This window comes from Lampetra planeri, chromosome 78 (assembly GCF_965212315.1).
Source record: "Lampetra planeri chromosome 78, kcLamPlan1.2.h2, whole genome shotgun sequence".
Taxonomy (NCBI): domain Eukaryota; kingdom Metazoa; phylum Chordata; class Hyperoartia; order Petromyzontiformes; family Petromyzontidae; genus Lampetra; species Lampetra planeri.
This window is the reverse complement of record NC_136183.1, coordinates 1804003-1823318: the sequence shown is the minus strand read 5'-3', so window position 1 is coordinate 1823318 and position 19316 is coordinate 1804003. Positions and strand designations below refer to the sequence as shown.

The 19316-nt window shown below is 43.2% G+C and overlaps 1 protein-coding gene across 6 annotated transcripts in view; it reads right to left on the bottom strand.

Annotated features, from left to right (window-relative positions):
- The window catches only part of LOC144738124 (uncharacterized), a 31414-nt gene extending 12454 nt beyond the window's left edge, over nucleotides 1-18960 (bottom strand). Inside the window, exons 1-3 of one of the 6 annotated variants that reach the window (XR_013589142.1) lie at nucleotides 18889-18945; nucleotides 918-8177; nucleotides 331-451 (exon numbers count right to left, since the gene is read on the bottom strand). Coding sequence is in view for 4 of the 6 variants with exons in the window: in XM_078621046.1 (XP_078477172.1) it covers nucleotides 3084-6323 (3240 nt within the window). In the remaining 2 variants the exon portion in view is untranslated. Of the gene's footprint in view, nucleotides 1-330; nucleotides 8178-18888 lie in introns of those variants that run through there. The other 5 variants (XM_078621046.1, XM_078621045.1, XR_013589143.1 and 2 more) reach the window with 5 other exon arrangements.
- Nucleotides 18961-19316: the final 356 nt, after the last annotated feature.

The following is a 19316-nucleotide window of genomic DNA, read 5'->3' as shown; positions in this document are numbered from 1 at the left end:
CTTGCATGATTTCATAATCCCCGCATTTTCGTTGCAAAAAGTCACATATCTTAGCAGAAAGTTGAAAAATGTTGCGTTTACTTCACACAAGCGCAGCCATTTCCCCTGTTGCCATGGGAACGTTATGAAGTGACGTCACTCATTACGGGACATCATTGAAAAGCTGCAAACCCCGCGATGCCAATGAAACCATGATGAAGCCCGCAAATCTTTCTCATTTGCCAACAAACATAAGCGCAAAAGACCGCGCAAAGCAGTTCCCCAGTGTGTTACATGACAGTGGGGGCAAATTATTTTGCATAGCTACCTCTGTAAAACAGGAAGCACACATTTTATTTTTTAATATTTTATTTATTCATTTTTACAGAAGTTGTAGCATATTCATTTTGTAAAGCTACAGAACTTGTTCGACTCAATGTTTTGTAAGTTTGAGCCATCTGTTTGCTAAGGTCTGAAATAAAACAAGATGAGAACTTAAATATTCCCAGCACTTTCTGTGATGTAGTATGCTTGCTTATCATAGGAAGTAATAAGAAATGACTCTTTACATTAAAGTAGTAGCCTAGTGAATAGGGTGTTGGGGGAATCACTTTTTTTTCTCTTTTTCATCAAACCGCAGTTTTTGCAAGTTCCCGCAATTTTTGCAAGTTCCCGCAATTTTTGCAAGTTCCCGCAATTTAATCGCATAAAATTGCATAAATATCCCGCATATTCCATCGCATTTTTTAAGAAAACGTGCCGCATAATCAACGATTTTTGCCCGCAACAATCACCAAAAAAACTCCGCGTTTTTCTGGAGGGACTGTATATATATTTTTTAACAATCTTATTAGTACGAATATGCGCATTATGTGTGTGGGCGTGTTGTCTTGCTAACTGTTGAGTTAGCGGCTTCCAAGGTGCTGCGTTCCTTGTACCGAAAATTCCTCAGATCCCCAGCAGGTGCGCTGGGTCGGCGTGTGTGTGAACACAGCGTTCTCGGCTGCTTTGTCAGTCTTTCTCCACTGCTGGGGTGGTTGCCGAGTTGGCACGCTGGTCACGCTGTCGGCGGTGCCCCTGCTGGCAGGGATGATGGGTCCGGCTACGTCTCCATAGATGTGCGCGATGATCCCGTCGCCAGACACCGCTTGCAGCTCGTCTGCTGGTTGACGCGCGTCATCCCCATTGGCAACAGACACTTTTGATCCTTATAGACTGTGGAGCGACTTGGAGAGACAGCGCCTGTCGTCTCCCCCCCCCCCCCCCCCACCCCCTTTTCAAGAGTCCTCTTCCAGTTGTCTGTACGACTCGTGCTCCACAGAGGACACGCTTCAGATCAAGTTATATCGTTCCGTGTCAGTCTCTGATCCGATCCTCAACTAAACTTCGCCTGTGGGTTGTGATTTAAAGGGGCACACTCACGAATAATGGTTGCACCAGCTTTCCCTCGAAGGGTTGACTTTGATCGGAGCACAATTGGAACGATTGTCACTATGATCGCATGTGTTGGCTGTACACAGCAACCTCGCCACCGGGAATAGTAATGCTACGGCACTCTTCCCCACATTTGTATTATAATCCTGCGAGCACCAGCCTTGGCTGGCAGCCTCTCTCAATGACGCAAAAAAACTCTCCGTGATGTATGGCTTCTGCTGATGCAGAGCTCCCTATCAACTTGCCAGTCCCGAGAGCAATCCCTGGAGCCTGCCACTCGCAGTACTTCTTATTCTTTAGTATGGCATTGTGAAAATAAAGTTTTTATTTTTAATGATCGTCATAAATGAATGCAGAGGTTACTCATCCAGTCCAATGATGTGGTTGACACAGTGTGGATTTCAGCGATACCGCCAGGATGTGCATGGATGGAGCATTCAACGGTTATGTGCTTGATGGTTCGGACTTCTCCACAGTCGCAGTTGGGCAATTCTTTGAGCAGTACTGATTTCTGTTCTTGCATTCTTGCTTATATCTGAAATTTTGCACCTCAGGCTCTTTCTTCTCATAAAGGGGCCGCTGTTTTCCTTTTGAAGTCGCATGGGCTGTTTGTTGTCCAGATGTCTTTATTTATTATGTTTTGGGCAGCGTTCCCCACGCTCCCATCACGGGTTGGAAGTGTTACATTTTTTTCGCATGAGACTTGCAGTCTCTCTCAAAAAGGGGTTCTGTAGCCTTTGAAGTAGTGACCTATTGTGCACGGGTGTGCTTGTTGTCGCCATGTATACCGTTCTCTCATCACGGGTTGGAAGCAAAAAATGTGTTATTTTACACCTCTTATAGCTTGGAACCGTATCACTTTCCACAGTTTTGACTCTGCAAGTGACTCCAAGTACGTTTTGAGCAGCGTTCACTGCACTCACGTCGCTGTTTGGAATTCTTGCGTGGTATTTGATATATTAGGAGGAGGCGCCCCGCTGCATATATAATTTACTGCTACCATGTGCTGTTAGCTACTGGAAGCCAAAGGGGGTTAGTTAGGCTCTGATCCCGTGTAATACATATTATCTTGGTCGTGTGTAATTGATCCATTTGCATTGTATCACTTCTGAATGACTATAGGTCTAATACTTTCATAATTACTTCGTTATATATACAACTTGCTCTTCAAGTGAGAATGTTTTCCCCTTTTTTATGGCAACAAATCAAGTGTTGAGATGTTAACACACCAAACTGAAACCTTTTAACAATGTATCATGTCTGCATTAACCACAATACTTGGGGTCAGAATGCAAACAAAAAACACTGATAATATATACATTGTCTTTGAAACTGATTGGTCCACACCAGAGACAGCTTTCTTTCGAGCCTAGTATCAAACCGTGTTAGACAAAGAGGACGCCAAAAGGCGTGTTCTTGATACAAAACTCCGAGTTGTTGAGGCGAATAAGCAAGCACCATATACATGTTAATATTATTATAACATAGTGAAAGCTTGGGAGCATATTGGCTCTGGCTCCTAGTTAGAGATCTACCCAACCCACAGGTACGCAAATACTGTCCACTCTTACTCTGCAGGTTGAACTTAGGAATGGAGTGTTCAACTTCACGTTCTTTTCATTAAAGGCCTGTGACAAAGGTGAATCTATTGGAGCCTCATTGTCTTAAGCTTACATATCTACAGGGTCTCCATTTGACTTCGTATTGTCTAAGAAGTCCACCCACACCTCCACTTCCACAAACTGCTGGGAGTTGCCTTGCTCTGCCTCACAGTCAGAATTCAGCTCCTGCTTCACGTTGCATCCATCGATGTGAAGGTCCGATTTTGGAGTTGAATCTTCATCTTCACATTTCACCTTCAGTTCTTCGCTCTTCACCGTCACTTTTTCAAATTTCACCTTTAAACATTTCATAATGTCCAGGCTGGAATTCACTTCTGGTTCTTTTTTCAGGAGGGATGGGCTCAATGCAGCACTTTGACTTTCACAAGTCGATTTCAGACTACACTCCTTGGGGATCTTCTGATGCCTGTGTGTTCTCCGGTGTCGATGAAGAACTGATGACTGTGCAAATGCCTTCTCACACACACTGCACTTGAAGGATTTCTCTCCTGTGTGTGTTCTCTGGTGCCGTTTAAGATTAAATGAACCTGAAAATACCTTCCCACACAAACTGGACTTGAAACGTTTCTCTCCCATGTGTGTTCTCTGGTGGATCTGAAAACCTGATGACCATGCAAATGCTTTTTCACAGACAGTGCACTTGAAGGGTTTCTCTCCTGTGTGTGTTCTCTGGTGGATCTGAAGATCTGATGACCATGCAAATGCCTTCTCACACACAGTGCACTTGAAGGGTTTCTCTCCTGTGTGCGTTCTCTGGTGTTTTTTAAGACGTGATGAATATGCAAAGGGCTTCCCGCACAGAGTGCACTTGAAGGGTTTCTCTCCTGTGTGTGTTCTCTGGTGCTTTTGAAGATATGATGACCGTCTGAATGCCTTTCCGCACACAGTGCACTTGAAGGGTTTCTCTCCTTTGTGTGTTCTTTGGTGTTTTTCAAGATCTGATGACTTTGCAAATGCTTTATTGCACAAAAGGCACCTGAAGAGTTTCTCTCCCGTGTGTGTTCTCTGGTGGATCTGAAGATGTGATGACCGTGCAAATGCCTTCTCACAGACAGTGCACTTGAAGGGTTTCTCTCCTGTGTGCGTTCTCTCGTGTTTTTTAAGATGTGATGAATCTGCAAAGGGCTTCTCGCACAGAGTGCACCTGAAGGGTTTCTCTCCTGTGTGTGTTCTCTGGTGCCTTTTAAGAGTAGATGAACATGAAAATGCCTTCTCACACACACTGCACTTGAAGGGTTTCTCTCCCGTGTGTGTTCTCTGGTGGATCTGAAGACCTGATGACCGTGCAAATGCCTTCTCACAGACAGTGCACTTGAAGGGTTTATCTCCTGTGTGCGTTCTCTGGTGGATCTGAAGACCTGATGACCGTGCAAATGCCTTCTCACAGACAGTGCACTTGAAGGGTTTCTCTCCTGTGTGCGTCCTCTCGTGTTTTTTAAGATGTGATGAATCTGCAAAGGGCTTCCCGCACAGAGTGCACGTGAAGGGTTTCTCTCCCGTGTGTGTTCTCTGGTGTATTGTAAGATGTGATGACTCGGCAAAAACCTTCCCGCACACAGCGCACCTGAAGGGTTTCTCTCCTGTGTGTGTTCTCTGGTGGCTCTGAAGAACTGATGACCGTGCAAATGCCTTCTCACACACACTGCACTTGAAGGGTTTCTCTCCCGTGTGTGTTCTCTGGTGGATCTGAAGACCTGATGACCGTGCAAATGCCTTCTCACAGACAGTGCACTTGAAGGGTTTATCTCCTGTGTGCGTTCTCTGGTGGATCTGAAGACCTGATGACCGTGCAAATGCCTTCTCACAGACAGTGCACCTGAAGGTTTTCTCTCCTGTGTGTGTTCTCTGGTGTTTCTTAAGATGTGATGAATCTGAAAAGGGCTTCCCGCACAGAGTGCCCGTGAAGGGTTTCTCTCCTGTGTGTGTTCTCTGGTGGCTCTGAAGAACTGATGACCGTGCAAATGCCTTCTCACACACACTGCACTTGAAGGGTTTATCTCCTGTGTGTGTTCTCTGGTGCCGTTTAAGATTAAATGAACCTGAAAATACCTTCCTACACAAACTGGACTTGAAACGTTTCTCTCCCGTGTGTGTTCTCTGGTGGATCTGAAAACCTGATGACCATGCAAATGCCTTTTCACAGACAGTGCACTTGAAGGGTTTCTCTCCTGTGTGTGTTCTCTGGTGGATCTGAAGATCTGATGACCATGCAAATGCCTTCTCACACACAGTGCACTTGAAGGGTTTCTCTCCTGTGTGCGTTCTCTGGTGTTTTTTAAGACATGTTGAATCTGCAAAGAGCTTCCCGCACAGAGTGCACTTGAAGGGTTTTTCTCCTGTGTGTGTTCTCTGGTGAATTTGAAGATATGATGACCGTGTGAATGCCTTTTCGCACACAGTGCACTTGAAGGGTTTCTCTCCTTTGTGTGTTCTTTGGTGTTTTTCACGATCTGATGACTTTGCAAATGCTTTATCGCACAAAAGGCACCTGAAGAGTTTCTCTCCCGTGTGTGTTCTCTGGTGGATCTGAAGATGTGATGACCGTGCAAATGCCTTCTCACAGACAGTGCACTTGAAGGGTTTCTCTCCTGTGTGCGTTCTCTCGTGTTTTTTAAGATGTGATGAATCTGCAAAGGGCTTCTCGCACAGAGTGCACCTGAAGGGTTTCTCTCCTGTGTGTGTTCTCTGGTGCCTTTTAAGAGTAGATGAACATGAAAATGCCTTCTCACACACACTGCACTTGAAGGGTTTCTCTCCCGTGTGTGTTCTGTGGTGGATCTGAAGACCTGATGACCGTGCAAATGCCTTCTCACAGACAGTGCACTTGAAGGGTTTCTCTCCTGTGTGCATTCTCTCGTGTTTTTTAAGATGTGATGAATCTGCAAAGGGCTTCCCGCACAGAGTGCACCTGAAGGGTTTCTCTCCTGTGTGTGTTCTCTGGTGTTTCTTAAGATGTGATGAATCTGAAAAGGGCTTCCCGCACAGAGTGCACGTGAAGGGTTTCTCTCCCGTGTGTGTTCTCTGGTGTAATGTAAGATGTGATGACTCGGCAAAAACCTTCCCGCACACAGTGCACCCGAAGGGTTTCTCTCCTGTGTGTGTTCTCTGGTGGCTCTGAAGAACTGATGACCGTGCAAATGCCTTCTCACAGACAGTGCACTTGAAGGGTTTATCTCCTGTGTGAATTTTCTGGTGCTGTGTCAAATTTCCAGCACGATCCGTGCTGTATGCGCACTGGTCGCATTGTTGCCTTTTTCTACAGAGCTGCGCTGAGTGCCTTTGCTCCATCACACCAATTCTGTTGAGGAAGCGTCGGAAGAAGCGTCAGCTGCAGACAGAAAAAATATCCACACCATCTACGTCAGTATCGAGGCACAGAGGAATAAATATATATACATAGTCACACATAACTTACACGTCTATGTATATTCATATATTAAAGATATTCCCCAATCCATCACACGGGCTGTTAAGGCACACAATGAGAGGGCAAATGGTTATAAATATGCCTGGAGGACCTAGTATCTTCAAAATAAATATGAACCCAAAAGACCCAAGCACAAAATTTTGGCTGCCTGGCTACAAAAGCAATATTTATAAAAGCAAAATTCAGTTAACATAGCAACGACTGTTGAAAATAATACTATTTGTATTATGCAGAAATGCATAAATTAATGTCCAATCACAACTTAGAGGTGTGAAGCCAGGCTGATTTGCTTGAATGCTTGGATGAACAGATGTAACTACAGCAGCATATCTGCTGTGTTAATTTCCTGACGATTCCTTTCTTATAAAAAGTTCCAGAGGAAAACAAAAATAAGCTATAGTTTTGATTTAACCTCCATGTTCAATAGTTAATATACTTTGCTGCAAATACAAACTTGACACTGTCACACACTGGCATTGTAAAAAGGTGGTGGTGTCCAGAACCATGCCTGGCCACCTTGATCTGCTCAGTATTAATGCTTCCTCACTTTACCATGTAACTAGCTGTACTACCCGGCTTTGCCCGGGACTTGGATCCACCACGCCCGGCCGCCTTTGTCTCCCCAGTGGCGATGTTCATACGCCACACCAGTTACTCGTTTTGAGGCTGAGTCGACCTAGGGGAGGCCCAGGACCGGTTCAAATAATCGTCACCGGTGGTGGCCGTGAGCGGGAATGGAACTCGGGTCGCCGGGTTCATAGTGCGGCGCGCTAACCACGACACTACAATGCGTTATGCTTCCGTTGTAGGGTTTGTGTAAGGCGCGCCGATCCATTGTAGGATTTGTGTGAGGCATACCGATCCGTTGTAGGATTTGTGTGAGGCGCGCCGATCCGTTGTAGGGTTTTAGTGAGGCGCGCCGATCCGTTGTAAGGTTTTAGTGAGGCGCGCCGATCCGCTGTAGGGTTTTAGTGAGGCGCGCCGATCCGTTGTAGGGTTTGTGTGAGGTGTGCCGATCTGTTGTAGGGTTTTAGTGAGGCGTGCCGATCCGCTGTAGGGTTTTAGTGAGGCGCGCCGATCCGTTGTCGGGTTTGTGTGAGGCGTGCCGATCTGTTGTAGGGTTTTAGTGAGGCGCGCCGATCCGCTGTAGGGTGGTGGGGTGTCGAGGCCTAGTATCGTGCAGAGCCTCCGGCCTCGCCTAAATTGCCCAACCGGCTGAGGCTGGGTACGGGTGCCATTCCCCCCCCCCCCCCCGCGCTACAATAATACTGTTTAATCGCTATAATTTTATTATCTACCGACCCTATAATAGTAATTGCACACATTGGGGTGGGGGGGGAGTGAAGAGGACGTGAAACTTTGATGAATTTACCTCAGAGTCGCGTGGTGGGTGTCGAGGCCTAGTACCGTGCAGAGCCTCCGGCCTCGCCTAAATTGCCCATCCGGCTGAGGCTGGGTACTGGTTCCGGTACCCCCCCGCCCGCGCTACAATAATACTGTCTAATCGCTATAATTTTATTATCTACCGACCCTATAATAGTAATTGCACACATTGTGGTGGGGGGGGGAGTGAAGAGGACGTGAAACTTTGATGAATTTACCTCAGAGTCGCGTGTTAATGCGTGCGCATATTTTTAACGGGAATTAAAAATGGCGTCCACCCCGCAGCGAATGCGTCGCTACCCGTTGCCAGGGGCAACCGCCGTCCAATGAAACTGCGTATGGTCCGGCGACACACAGACACACAGACAGACAGATTAGCGATTTTATATATATAGATTAATTTAAGATCAATCAACATAGCAGAGGACCGTAATAAGTTCAGCTTTCACTTATCAATCTTGTTTGCTGTCGGCGATAATCAAACTAATTGTTGAATTCATAATGCAGTGAAATAACTGCGCCACAGCTCCCCACAAAGACAAACTCTTAAATCCAAATACATTTCACATGGATCTTCTTCTTACCTATACAAGTCATTTTTGTCTGTTTTTATGTACGTCTGTCTGTATACAAAACTTGCGGCAGATTTGACTCGCGAACCATGGAGTTAACGTTTAAAAAAAGTACCCGGGTACCATGCGATAAGCCCCATGGTGAGCCAGCGCTAATCGTATTTTGCGCCCGTCAACTTTAAAGTAGTTAAATTAACAAGTTAGTATAAGAATAGGTTTTCCCATTTTTTTTCTGACAACAAAACTGGTGTTAAGATGTTAAAACACCAAACTTAAACCTTTTTCAAGGAATCATTTCTGCATAAACACTATATATTTGTCGTCAAAATGCAAAAAAAAACATGCTCTGATAGTATATGCATTGTCATAATAATAGGGTTGTTCCCCTTTTTTTCTGGAAACAAAACCAAAACCTTATTACAAGGAGTCATGTCTGCATTAATCACAATACTTGCAGTCAAAATGCAAAAAAAACACTGATAATATATGCATTGTCCTTGAAACTGATTGGTCCACACCAAAGACAGCTTTCTTTAGAGCCTCATCTCAATTGGTGCTAGACCAGATGACGCCAAAAGGCGTACAGCTCAAAGACAATACACTATCAAAGTAATGAGGGCTCAGGGTAAACATCTACATCATTGGACCTCCTTTGCCAGTACCAAAATATAATAGGTTTGTTCCCCTTCTTTTCTGGCAGCAAAACTGAAACCTTTTTACAAGGATTCATGTCTGCATTAACCACAATACTTGCAGTCAAAATGCAAACAAAAAAAACACTGATAATATATGAATTGTCCTTGAAACTGATTGGTCTACACCAGAGCCAGCTTTCTTTTGAGCCTAGTCTCAAACAGTGATAGACCAGAGGACGCCAAAAGGCGAAGGAGGTCCCATGATATAACAATTTAGTACTATTAATTATTATATTACAATGCTGAGCGCGCGCCAAAGCACATATCTGCGCATGCGCGAGGCCGGGGCCCCTGCATGGGACTAGGCCTTATCACAGCACTGTTAAGTACTATATTCTTAGTTCTTTCGGTAAATTCATGTAGATAGAAAAATCTTAATAAAAAAAGAAGTCAATTAAAATCGAAATAGTAAAAATAAAAAAACACTAATGTAGATAGGCCTCGTTCTTAATCGGAGTTGTGTACTGGCAGTCTATAATGTAGACTATGTTTAGGGCCAGCCTAGCTCTAATCTCAGAGAGAATAACATTGCTCCGATTTTAACTTGATAATTTAGACAAGACTCTCTTACAATCACACTTAGCATTAACAAATAAAATGTCCACATCTGATTGCGACCATGTAGATAACATGACAGTTTCTTCAGCCACTTCAATGTCAACTAAACGTAAAGTTAACTTGATTGCTAAATTCAACCTCATGTAAAAAAAGAAGCCCAAGCCACACAATAAAAAGTCAGATGTTAACAAGATTTTTATCAGAGTAACAGCCCAATTTCCGACAGCCTAAAATCGGTACTAGCTAAAGGGTTGAATTTTACAGTCTCTCCTAAATACATCCCAGTGTGTGATATCATTGCCCAGGTCGACATAGACCTCAAAGGTTTGGGACACATCCTGGCAGACGTTGCAAGATTTGAAATCGCTGCTATCCTCAAAAACGCTAAGAAACCCGTTAGCAATATCAGCAAGGATGAGCGTTTTGAACTCGCTCAATTAAAAAAGAGAGGTGACATTGTCATCCTCTCACTTGACAAAGGCAATGCCACTGTCATCCTGGATAAAACCACTTAGAACAACAGAATTTAGGACCTTCTTAATGATGGCAGCTATACCAAAATCAATAGAGATCCCACCAACTGCTTAGCCACAAAAACCAACATCATCACTAATTCGACTTCTCTAACCGAGCCGACCATGCAGATCTCTCTAAAACCTTCGGCTGCTAGACCACCCAGATTTTATGGCCTTACAAAAATCCACAAAGTAGGTACCCTGCTCCGTCCTATCGTCTTCACCATTAACTCACCCACCTACAAACTGGCCCGATTTCTGTCTGAGACCCTGCTTCCTTTCACGGGCAAGACTACCTCAGCTGTACTTAACTCAGCTCACTTAGTTTCTCTAATCAAGGACAGCGCACTGTCTCCCGATGATTTGCTTGTCAGTTTCAAAGTAGACTCCCTGTTCACCAAGGTACCTGTACCTGAGACCATTGCAATCATTGAAGACTTGGTCCAATAGTGACTGAATCCAGATGTACCAACTTTGGAAAGGAACTGCATTACCAACACTTACTTCACCTGGAATGGTACATTCTACAAACAAAATGAGGGTACCCCAATGGGTTCTACCTTACTACTACAGCCAGGACACACTGCTTTAGAATTAGTATAGCGACTACTACAGCCAGTACACACTGCTATAGAGTTAGTATAGCTACTAATACAGCCAGTACACACTGCTATAGAGTTAGTCTAGCTTCTACTACAGCCAGTACACACTGCTAAAAAGTATAGTAGCTACACAGTGAAGGAAAAAAGTATTTGATCCCCTGCTGATTTTGTACGTTTGCCCACTGACAAAGAAATGATCAGGCTATAATTTTAATGGTAGGTTTATTTAAACAGTGAGAGACAGAATAACAACAAAATCCATAAAAACGCATGTCAAAAATGTTATAAATTGATTTGCATTTTAATGAGGAAAATAAGTATTTGATATCCTCTGAATCAAAAAGATTTCTGGCTCCCAGGTGTCTTTTATACAGGTAACGAGCTGATATTAGGAGCACACTCTTAAAGGGAGTGCTCCTAATCTCAGCTTGTTACCTGTATAAAAGACACCTGTTCACAGAAGCAATCAATCAATCAGATTCCAAACTCTCCACCATGGCCAAGACCAAAGAGCTCTCCAAGGATGTCAGGGACAAGATTGTAGACCTACACGAGGCTGGAATGGGCTACAAGACCATCGCCAAGCAGCATGGTGAGAAGGTGATAACAGTGGGTGCGATTATTCGCAAATGGCAGAAATACAAAACTGTCAATCTCCCACGGCCTGGGGCTCCAAGCAAAGTCCCACCTCGTAGAGTTGCAATGATCATGAGAACGGCGAGGAATCAGCCCATAGCTACACGGGAGGATCTTGTCAATGATCTCAAGGCAGCTGGGACCATAGTCACCAAGGAAACAGTTAGTAACACACTACGCCGTGAAGGACTGAAATCCTGCAGCACCCGCAAGGTCTCCCTGCTCAAGAAAGCACATATACATGCTCGTCTTAAGTTTACCAATGAAAATCTGAATGATTCAGAGGACAACTGGTTGAAATTGTTGTGGTCAGATGAGACCAAAATGGAGCTCTTTGGCATCAACTCAACTCGCCGTGTTTGGAGGAGGAGGAATGCTGCCTATGACCCCAAGAACACCATCCTCACCGTCAAACATGGAGGTGGAAACATTATGCTTTGGGGGTGTTTTTCTGCGAAGGCAGGCATGTCGAAAGTCCGGCCCGCAGGCCAATCACGGCCCGCGGGTCGGATTTCATACGGCCCGCAGCTTCGGTCTTATAAATCATAAAACTTTAAAGATGTAATTTCTCCTTTCACAACATGGTGGCGGCACCATTCTAATTCTATCTGGCTCTGCATCCGTGCCGCAAACCCTTCTCGAGTCATTTCTGCCATGGCGACTGCAAAAAAAGAAATGCGGTCATTCACTAAGAAAATGCTGAGCTTATTCGGCTCCACATATTTGTGTGAGCAAACATTCTCAGTCATGAACTTAAACAAGAACCGATTGAGGTCAAGGATGAGCGACTCCCACCTGCATGGCATTTTACGCATCTCAACCACTGCCCTCAAGCCAGACCTGGTCTCTTTACTGAAATCTAGATCTCCGTATCACCCTTCTCATTAGTGTCAGCAAGTTATCTGTTCCTCGATCAATCTGAAATTGAGTGTTTTGAACGGTAACATCTGCCACTATTAACAGTGAAAAGCCTAAAGCACACTAATTCACTTGGACTTATGGCACTTGTTTTATTAAACTCTTGAAAAAGATTTGGTTATAAATGTTGATGTTATGTTTCTGTAGATGTGACACAAACTATTGCTTTCTGAAAGATCTTGTAAAAGACAAGGGCAAAATTCACTTGTTTTAAAGTTTAATGATAACAGACCACTTTGCATTACTTATAACTTCTGTTTAAAATGTTCATGAGGCAAAGATATTTAACTCATGGAAATTTAAAGTATTCTATACAGTTTGTTCAATGTTATCTGACTGAATGAAAGGCAGAATTTGTTTTTAGAGTTGTTCACGTCTGCCTGAGTGGCTTATATTTGGTTACATTGTCATTTGAAAAATAAAGGTAATTGTGACAATGAAAATAGTTTTTAATAACAGTGTGTATTTTCACGTAACTTTTGTGGTTAAAAAAATGTCAAAAGGAACTATTGGCCCCCAGGAATCTTCACTTTATCAAATGTGGCCCTCTTTGCAAAAGGTTTGGACACCCCTGTGCTAAGGGGACAGGACAACTTCACCACATCAAAGGGACGATGGACGGGGCCCATGTAGCATCACATCTTGGGTGAGAACCTCCTTCCCTCAGCCAGGGCATTTAAAATGGGTCGTGGATGGGTATTCCAGCATGACAATGACCCAAAACACACGGCCAAGGCAACAAAGGAGTGGCTCAAGAAGTAGCACATTAAGGTCCTGGAGTGGCCTAGCCAGTCTCCAGACCTTAATCCCATAGAAAATCTGTGGAGGGAGCTGAAGGTTCGAGTTGCCAAAAGTCAGCCTTGAAACCTTAATGACTTGGAGAAGATCTGCAAAGAGGAGTGGGACAAACCTGGTGGCCAACTACAAGAAACGTCTGACCTCTGTGATTGCCAACAAGGGTTTTGCCACCAAGTACTAGGTCATGTTTTGCAGAAGGGTCAAATACTTATTTCCCTCATTAAAATGCAAATCAATTTATAACATTTTTGACATGCGTTTTTCTGGATTTTGTTGTTGTTATTCTGTCTCTCACTGTTCAAATAAACCTACCATTAAAATGTATAGACTGATGATTTCTTTGTCAGTGGGCAAAAGTATAAAATCAGCAGGGGATCAAATACTTGTATCCCTCACTGTACTAACTCTATAGCAGTGTGTACTGGCTGTAGTAGTAGCCATATTAATGCTCAACCACATCAATTCCATACACCCATCTATCAAATTCACCATGGAAGTGGAAAATGATGGCAAGCTCCCATTTCTGGATGTTGTGATCGAGAAGGGACATGATGGCTCGTTGGGACACTGTCTACAGGAAAGCCATCCACATGGATGCCTATCTAAAGCCTGACTCCCACCACCATCCAGCCCAGAAGAATTCCCTAATCAAAACACTACACCATAGGGCCCGTTGCATCTCTGACAAGCGCCACCTAGCCAGTGAGCTGGAGCACGTACACCAAGCCCTCAGGATGAATGGATATTCTGACAGTACAATCCGCAAAGCTGTCTCCCCTGCCATGGGGAGACAACCATCTTAGGATCCAATCAAACCCATCACTTTGCCATACATAGCAGGGGTTAACAAAAATATTTCCAAAAATCTTAAACAAACACAAGATCGAGGTTTGTTTCAACACAGTACACAAAATCCGTGATTTGATCCTATATGTGAAGGATGTGATTCCTGACATGCAATACCCTGGTGTCTACAAACTAAGTTGTGGCTGCGGCAGCAGTTACATTGGGGAAACGAAACGACATGTCTCGGAACGTGTTAGCGAACACAAGGCAGATCTGAAACACGGTTGGATCAATGCCCCTGCCATTGCTGATCATTGTTTTAACGCTGTGGGCTCACACGAAATTGATTTTTACAAGACGAAGGTACTATGCAAACCCACCGGCTATCATCAAAGATTTGTTCATGAAGCCATCCAGATATATAAACACAGACACAACTTCAACTGAGAAGATGGGTACACAATGAGCAATCATTGGAAGGATGTTATTAACCAAGTAAAGTCTTAACTGACTGTGATGTTTCCATTCTACCTGGCTATGTAACCTGTTATTTCCGACTTTCTGTGTCTCTCTCTCTCTGTGTCTCTCTCTCACCATGTGTACCTCTTGCTCTTAGGGGTTATTTGTTCCTGTTGCCCGGCTCTCTGACAATAACATGCTAATCTTCTCATTGGCACACCTCTGGTGGCTGGGCCATCTCACATTGACATGCTAATCTCTCACATTAACATTTATGTACAAATTCCTTCTCTAGCTCCGCCCACTTATCCTTGAGTTGGGCCCACCAAAATCCTATATAAACTATTGTTGCAGCAGCTCTTTCTCCTACATCAGCAGTCCTCCTGATGTTTGTTTCACACCTGATGACGGTTGCTTGAGTTGCAATCAAAACGTCGTGATCTATTAATTTTTTATACCTATGTGAATTTACCGAAAGAACCAAAGAGTATGGATTCCTGCAGTCACGAAAGCTTCAAATCAAGATTAGACTATAGCAATGGTTATTAAGTTGGTTGAGTGTACTGGCAGTCTATAATGTAGACTATAACCTGGTTCTTAACCTCGGTGAGTGTACTGGCAGTCTATAATGTAGAATGTAGTCTGATTCTTAACCTCGATTAGTGTACTGGCAGTCTATAATGTAGACTGTAGCAATGGTTAAGCTGGGTGAGTGTACTGGCAGTCTATAATGTGGACTGTAGCAATGGTGATTAAGCTGGGTGAGTGTACTGCTAGTCTATAATGTGGACTGTAGCCTGGTTAAATTTCGATTTAAAGCTTTCGTGACTGCAGGGATTCATCTGCTTGGTTCTTTCGGTAAAGTCACGTAGAAGGGAAGTAATTAAAACAATTCTCCCGACGTTTCGGCCACAACACAAGTAGCCGTCCTCAGGTGAAAACCAGGTCTGTCGAGGATTAGCTAATCTGCATAATGCACGGGCATAAGAAGTACTAATCACATACCTGCATTTCCCATAAATATGCTAAATTCCTCTTGATATGCATATTCTTTTGTCAAGGCGCCCCCTTTTTTCCCCCCTTCCAACCCAGCTTATATACATGCTCCAAGCACGTGTGCGGTTTCATTCAGACGCTGTCGCCTCGACAGACTTGGTTTTCACCTGAGGACGGATACTTGCATTGTGGCCGAAACGTCGTGAGAATTGTTTTATTATGTTTTATTTTTATTATTTTATTACTTCCCTTCTACGTGACTTTACCGAAAGAACCAAGAAGATGTAGCTTGGTTCTTAACCTCGATTAGTGTACTGGCAGTCTATAATGTTAACTGTAGCAATGGTTATTAAGCTGGGTGAGTGTACTGGCAGTCTATAATGTAGATGACTAGCATCATCTTAACCTTGATGAGTGTACTGGCACTATAATGGAGGCTGTAGCCTGCTTATTAAGTTTGGTGAGTGTACTGGCAGTCTATAATGTAGACTGTAGCAATGGTTATCAAGTTGACCGAGTGTACTGCCAGTCTATAGACTTATTCTTAGTTATGAATAACCATTTCTACAGTCTACATCATAGACTGCCAGTACACTAAAAAAACTTAATAACCAGGCTACAGTTTACATTAATGGTTATTTTTATTATTTTTTATTCACGTTATTATTCACTTTATTGTATTATTATTTTTCTATCTACATGACTCAACGAAAGAACCAAAGATTACTATTATAGAGTGAATATAGTTACTACTACAGCCAGTACACACTGCTAAAAAGTTAGTATAGCCACTCCTACAGCCAGTACACACTGCTATCGAGTTAGTATAGATACTACTACAGCCAGTACACACTGCTATAGATATAGTATAGCTACTACTACAGCCAGTACACACTGCTATAGAGTTTGTATATCTACTACTACAGCCAGTACACACTGCTATAGAGTTAGTATAGCTACTACTACGGCCAGTACACACTGCTATAAAGTCGGTATATACTACTATTGAGCAGATATTACTAAAGTCAGTATTTCCTACGATAGAGTTAGTAGCTACTGCTATAGAGTCGATATATACCAAGGCCGTAGCAATGGAGTCAACATTGGGGGGGGACCAAATTTTCCAGGGGGTCTGGGGGTCCCAACCCAGAAAAATATCTCAATTTGAAAACGAATCTCCTGCCATTTACTGCCTAAAAATATATTAAAAAATCACTACCCACATGGGATATACTTTTTATTTAGTTTTTACAATAATGTCTAACAGTGTATTGTATTACATTGCTCTGTTTTTACTTTTTTTACCATTTCTTGTTTCATTGTATGTAATGTTTGAGATTAGGGATTAATAAAGTACAACCATAACCACAATCATATAAACAGAAATCTATGCATTGATTTATATGAAGTCAAGTCCAGATATTGTGGCCAATGCTTAGGAAATTGTTATTTTCATTTACATAGAATAGCAATTATTATTACTTTTTCTATATTTTTATAGCAATATATTCCACATATTCCTCACTTCATTTACACTTCTGATTTAGTAGTTGCCATTGGTTCCATGTCTACTTCTTGTAGCTACTGCCATGCAATGACATGAAAAGGAGACCCTCCAGAGCTATGCTATAACTGTACCAATTAATGACCATCCCGAGCCTATTCATGTACTGATACCTGGAAACATTACCTATGCAAGCCAATTCCAAAACAACAACAGAAGATATAACTCATGCTTCCAAATTACATGTTTTGGGTACAAACCAACTCATCACGACATCTGGCTACATGCCCACATTTAAAGTGCAGGGCCAGGTACATAATCGCATTGGTAATCTGCTGCCACTACCTAATGACCTACCTACATTAACACAGATCTACCTGCATGTCTGACAGTTCTAGACAGGCTCACCAGCATCGCTAAAATGTCATCAACACCAAGATGCAAGTCGTATTGCTGTGGAAAGACATGCTCCATAAGGAACACTCTGATGTTCACACTCGTATGGTGACAGTTTCAAGTTTGCCATGGAGAAGATGACTTCAGAGTACAATGTTGTCATTCATGCCGAGTAAACGCCACATGGTCAACATGAGTGCCGCTTAAATGCACTCGCAAAATCTGAAGTCGCTGTCATTCTGACAGCTGAACAACATGTCACTCGAGGCATCGTCTTGCAACTGAGGAGCAATACCCTATACAGAAATGAAACACACCGATCCTATGATGCTCTTCAATGTCTACTTATTTTCTGGCAAGGTGATGATGGCTACAATTTCCTACTTCACCAAACTGACCCAACAACAGGCTTGGCAACACAAAAGAAGATTTCCACCATGGACTTCTTTTCCTTCAGGATCATGGTGCTAAACGGCAGCTTAAATCTATTATTGAGATGCAAAGAGCTCTTCCGCCAATTTTCTGTCAATTAGTATGCCAAAATTGAAGCTTCATTCGATGAAACCCACCAGATAACATAACAACCAAACATTGTCTATCCTGAAGCTTTCCAAGGGCAACGAATTTAAAAGCTGTCCTCATTATGAAACAAATAAGCCCTGCGATTGTATAACACAACCAATAAACCGTGACAATAAACACACGTAGGTAGAAAAATAATAGTGATCTATTCTTTTTCTACCTACGTGACAATACCGAAAGAACCAAAGAGTATGGATTCCTGTAGTCATGAAAGCTTCAAATCAAGAAACAATATACACACATATATAGACTTCATTGGCAGAATTAAATAATTCTAATAAAGCCAGCATAGCAATACATTACTCTTAATGTTTGATTATCGAGACCCGATGCAAAGCCAGGTAACTTACTAGTATTGAATACTATCATTTCGATGTTTGTGCATGAATGGGGAGCGGTAGCGCAACGGTTAGCAAGCTGAGCTATAATCACAATGAGCCGATTTATATTCCCAGAGCCAAGGCACAAACGTCGTACTCAGATTGTAAATGTTGTGGCTTGGCTCTCCAACACACAACCGGCGTAGTGCTGCACTAGTGACGAATTGGCCACGTGCTGTTTACGTGACAAACCCTTACTAATTGGCTGTCGGGTTTACCGACACATTTAGAGTCAACATCACCACGCGTTTAGAGTATTTGACCGACAGACATTTACCCACGTTGATAAGCCACTTTGTTGTGGGCTGGTCGCTTCTGAAAAATAGAAGTATAGCAGCTGAAGTGGGCTTGGCCTGGTAAGATAAAAAAAAAACTGTAGAAACATTTAAAAGAAACAAAGTTTAAAGGTAGTGAGCCAGGTGAAAACAAATTAAACTTAAGCAGAGAATTAAAGCAAATGCAATCAGGCGAGGGCAGGAGGCAAGGCCCCGCATGGCTAGGCCCCGCGTTGTAATGTTCCAACCTGGACATCGATTCCGTACTCGCTGCTCGTCAATTGATATCCCTACGAGAGAGAAGGAGCGAGGCTCTACCTGGGTAAACAACTACAACCACCACAACAACAACCACGATGTGAGCTTCTCACCTCGGATCTCAGTGAGCGCGCGCGCAGATCGGCACCTTCCTGGTGTATCGTTACGTCACGCAACAGCAGGAGGTGACATGACGTCACTAGCGGGCCACAGCTACCCCTCGCGTCTGACGCCGATGACGCAATGCAGTGGTGACGTCAGAGAGCGGGTTTAGAATTTAAGTTTATTTAAATCTTGACTTAAAGCTGTCGTGACTGCAGGAATACATTCTATGGGTCTTTTGGTAAAGCCACGGCCTCACGGCGCCCTCCCATCTTTTATTTACAGTGGTACCTCGGCATACGTCGTTAATTCGTTCCAGAAGTTAGGACTTATACCGAAAAGGACGTAAACCAAACGATTTTTCCCATAAGAAATAAAGGGAAAAGAAAAAATCCGTTCCAGAGTATACGAAATTATATTTTAAAACTTCAGGAAGCTG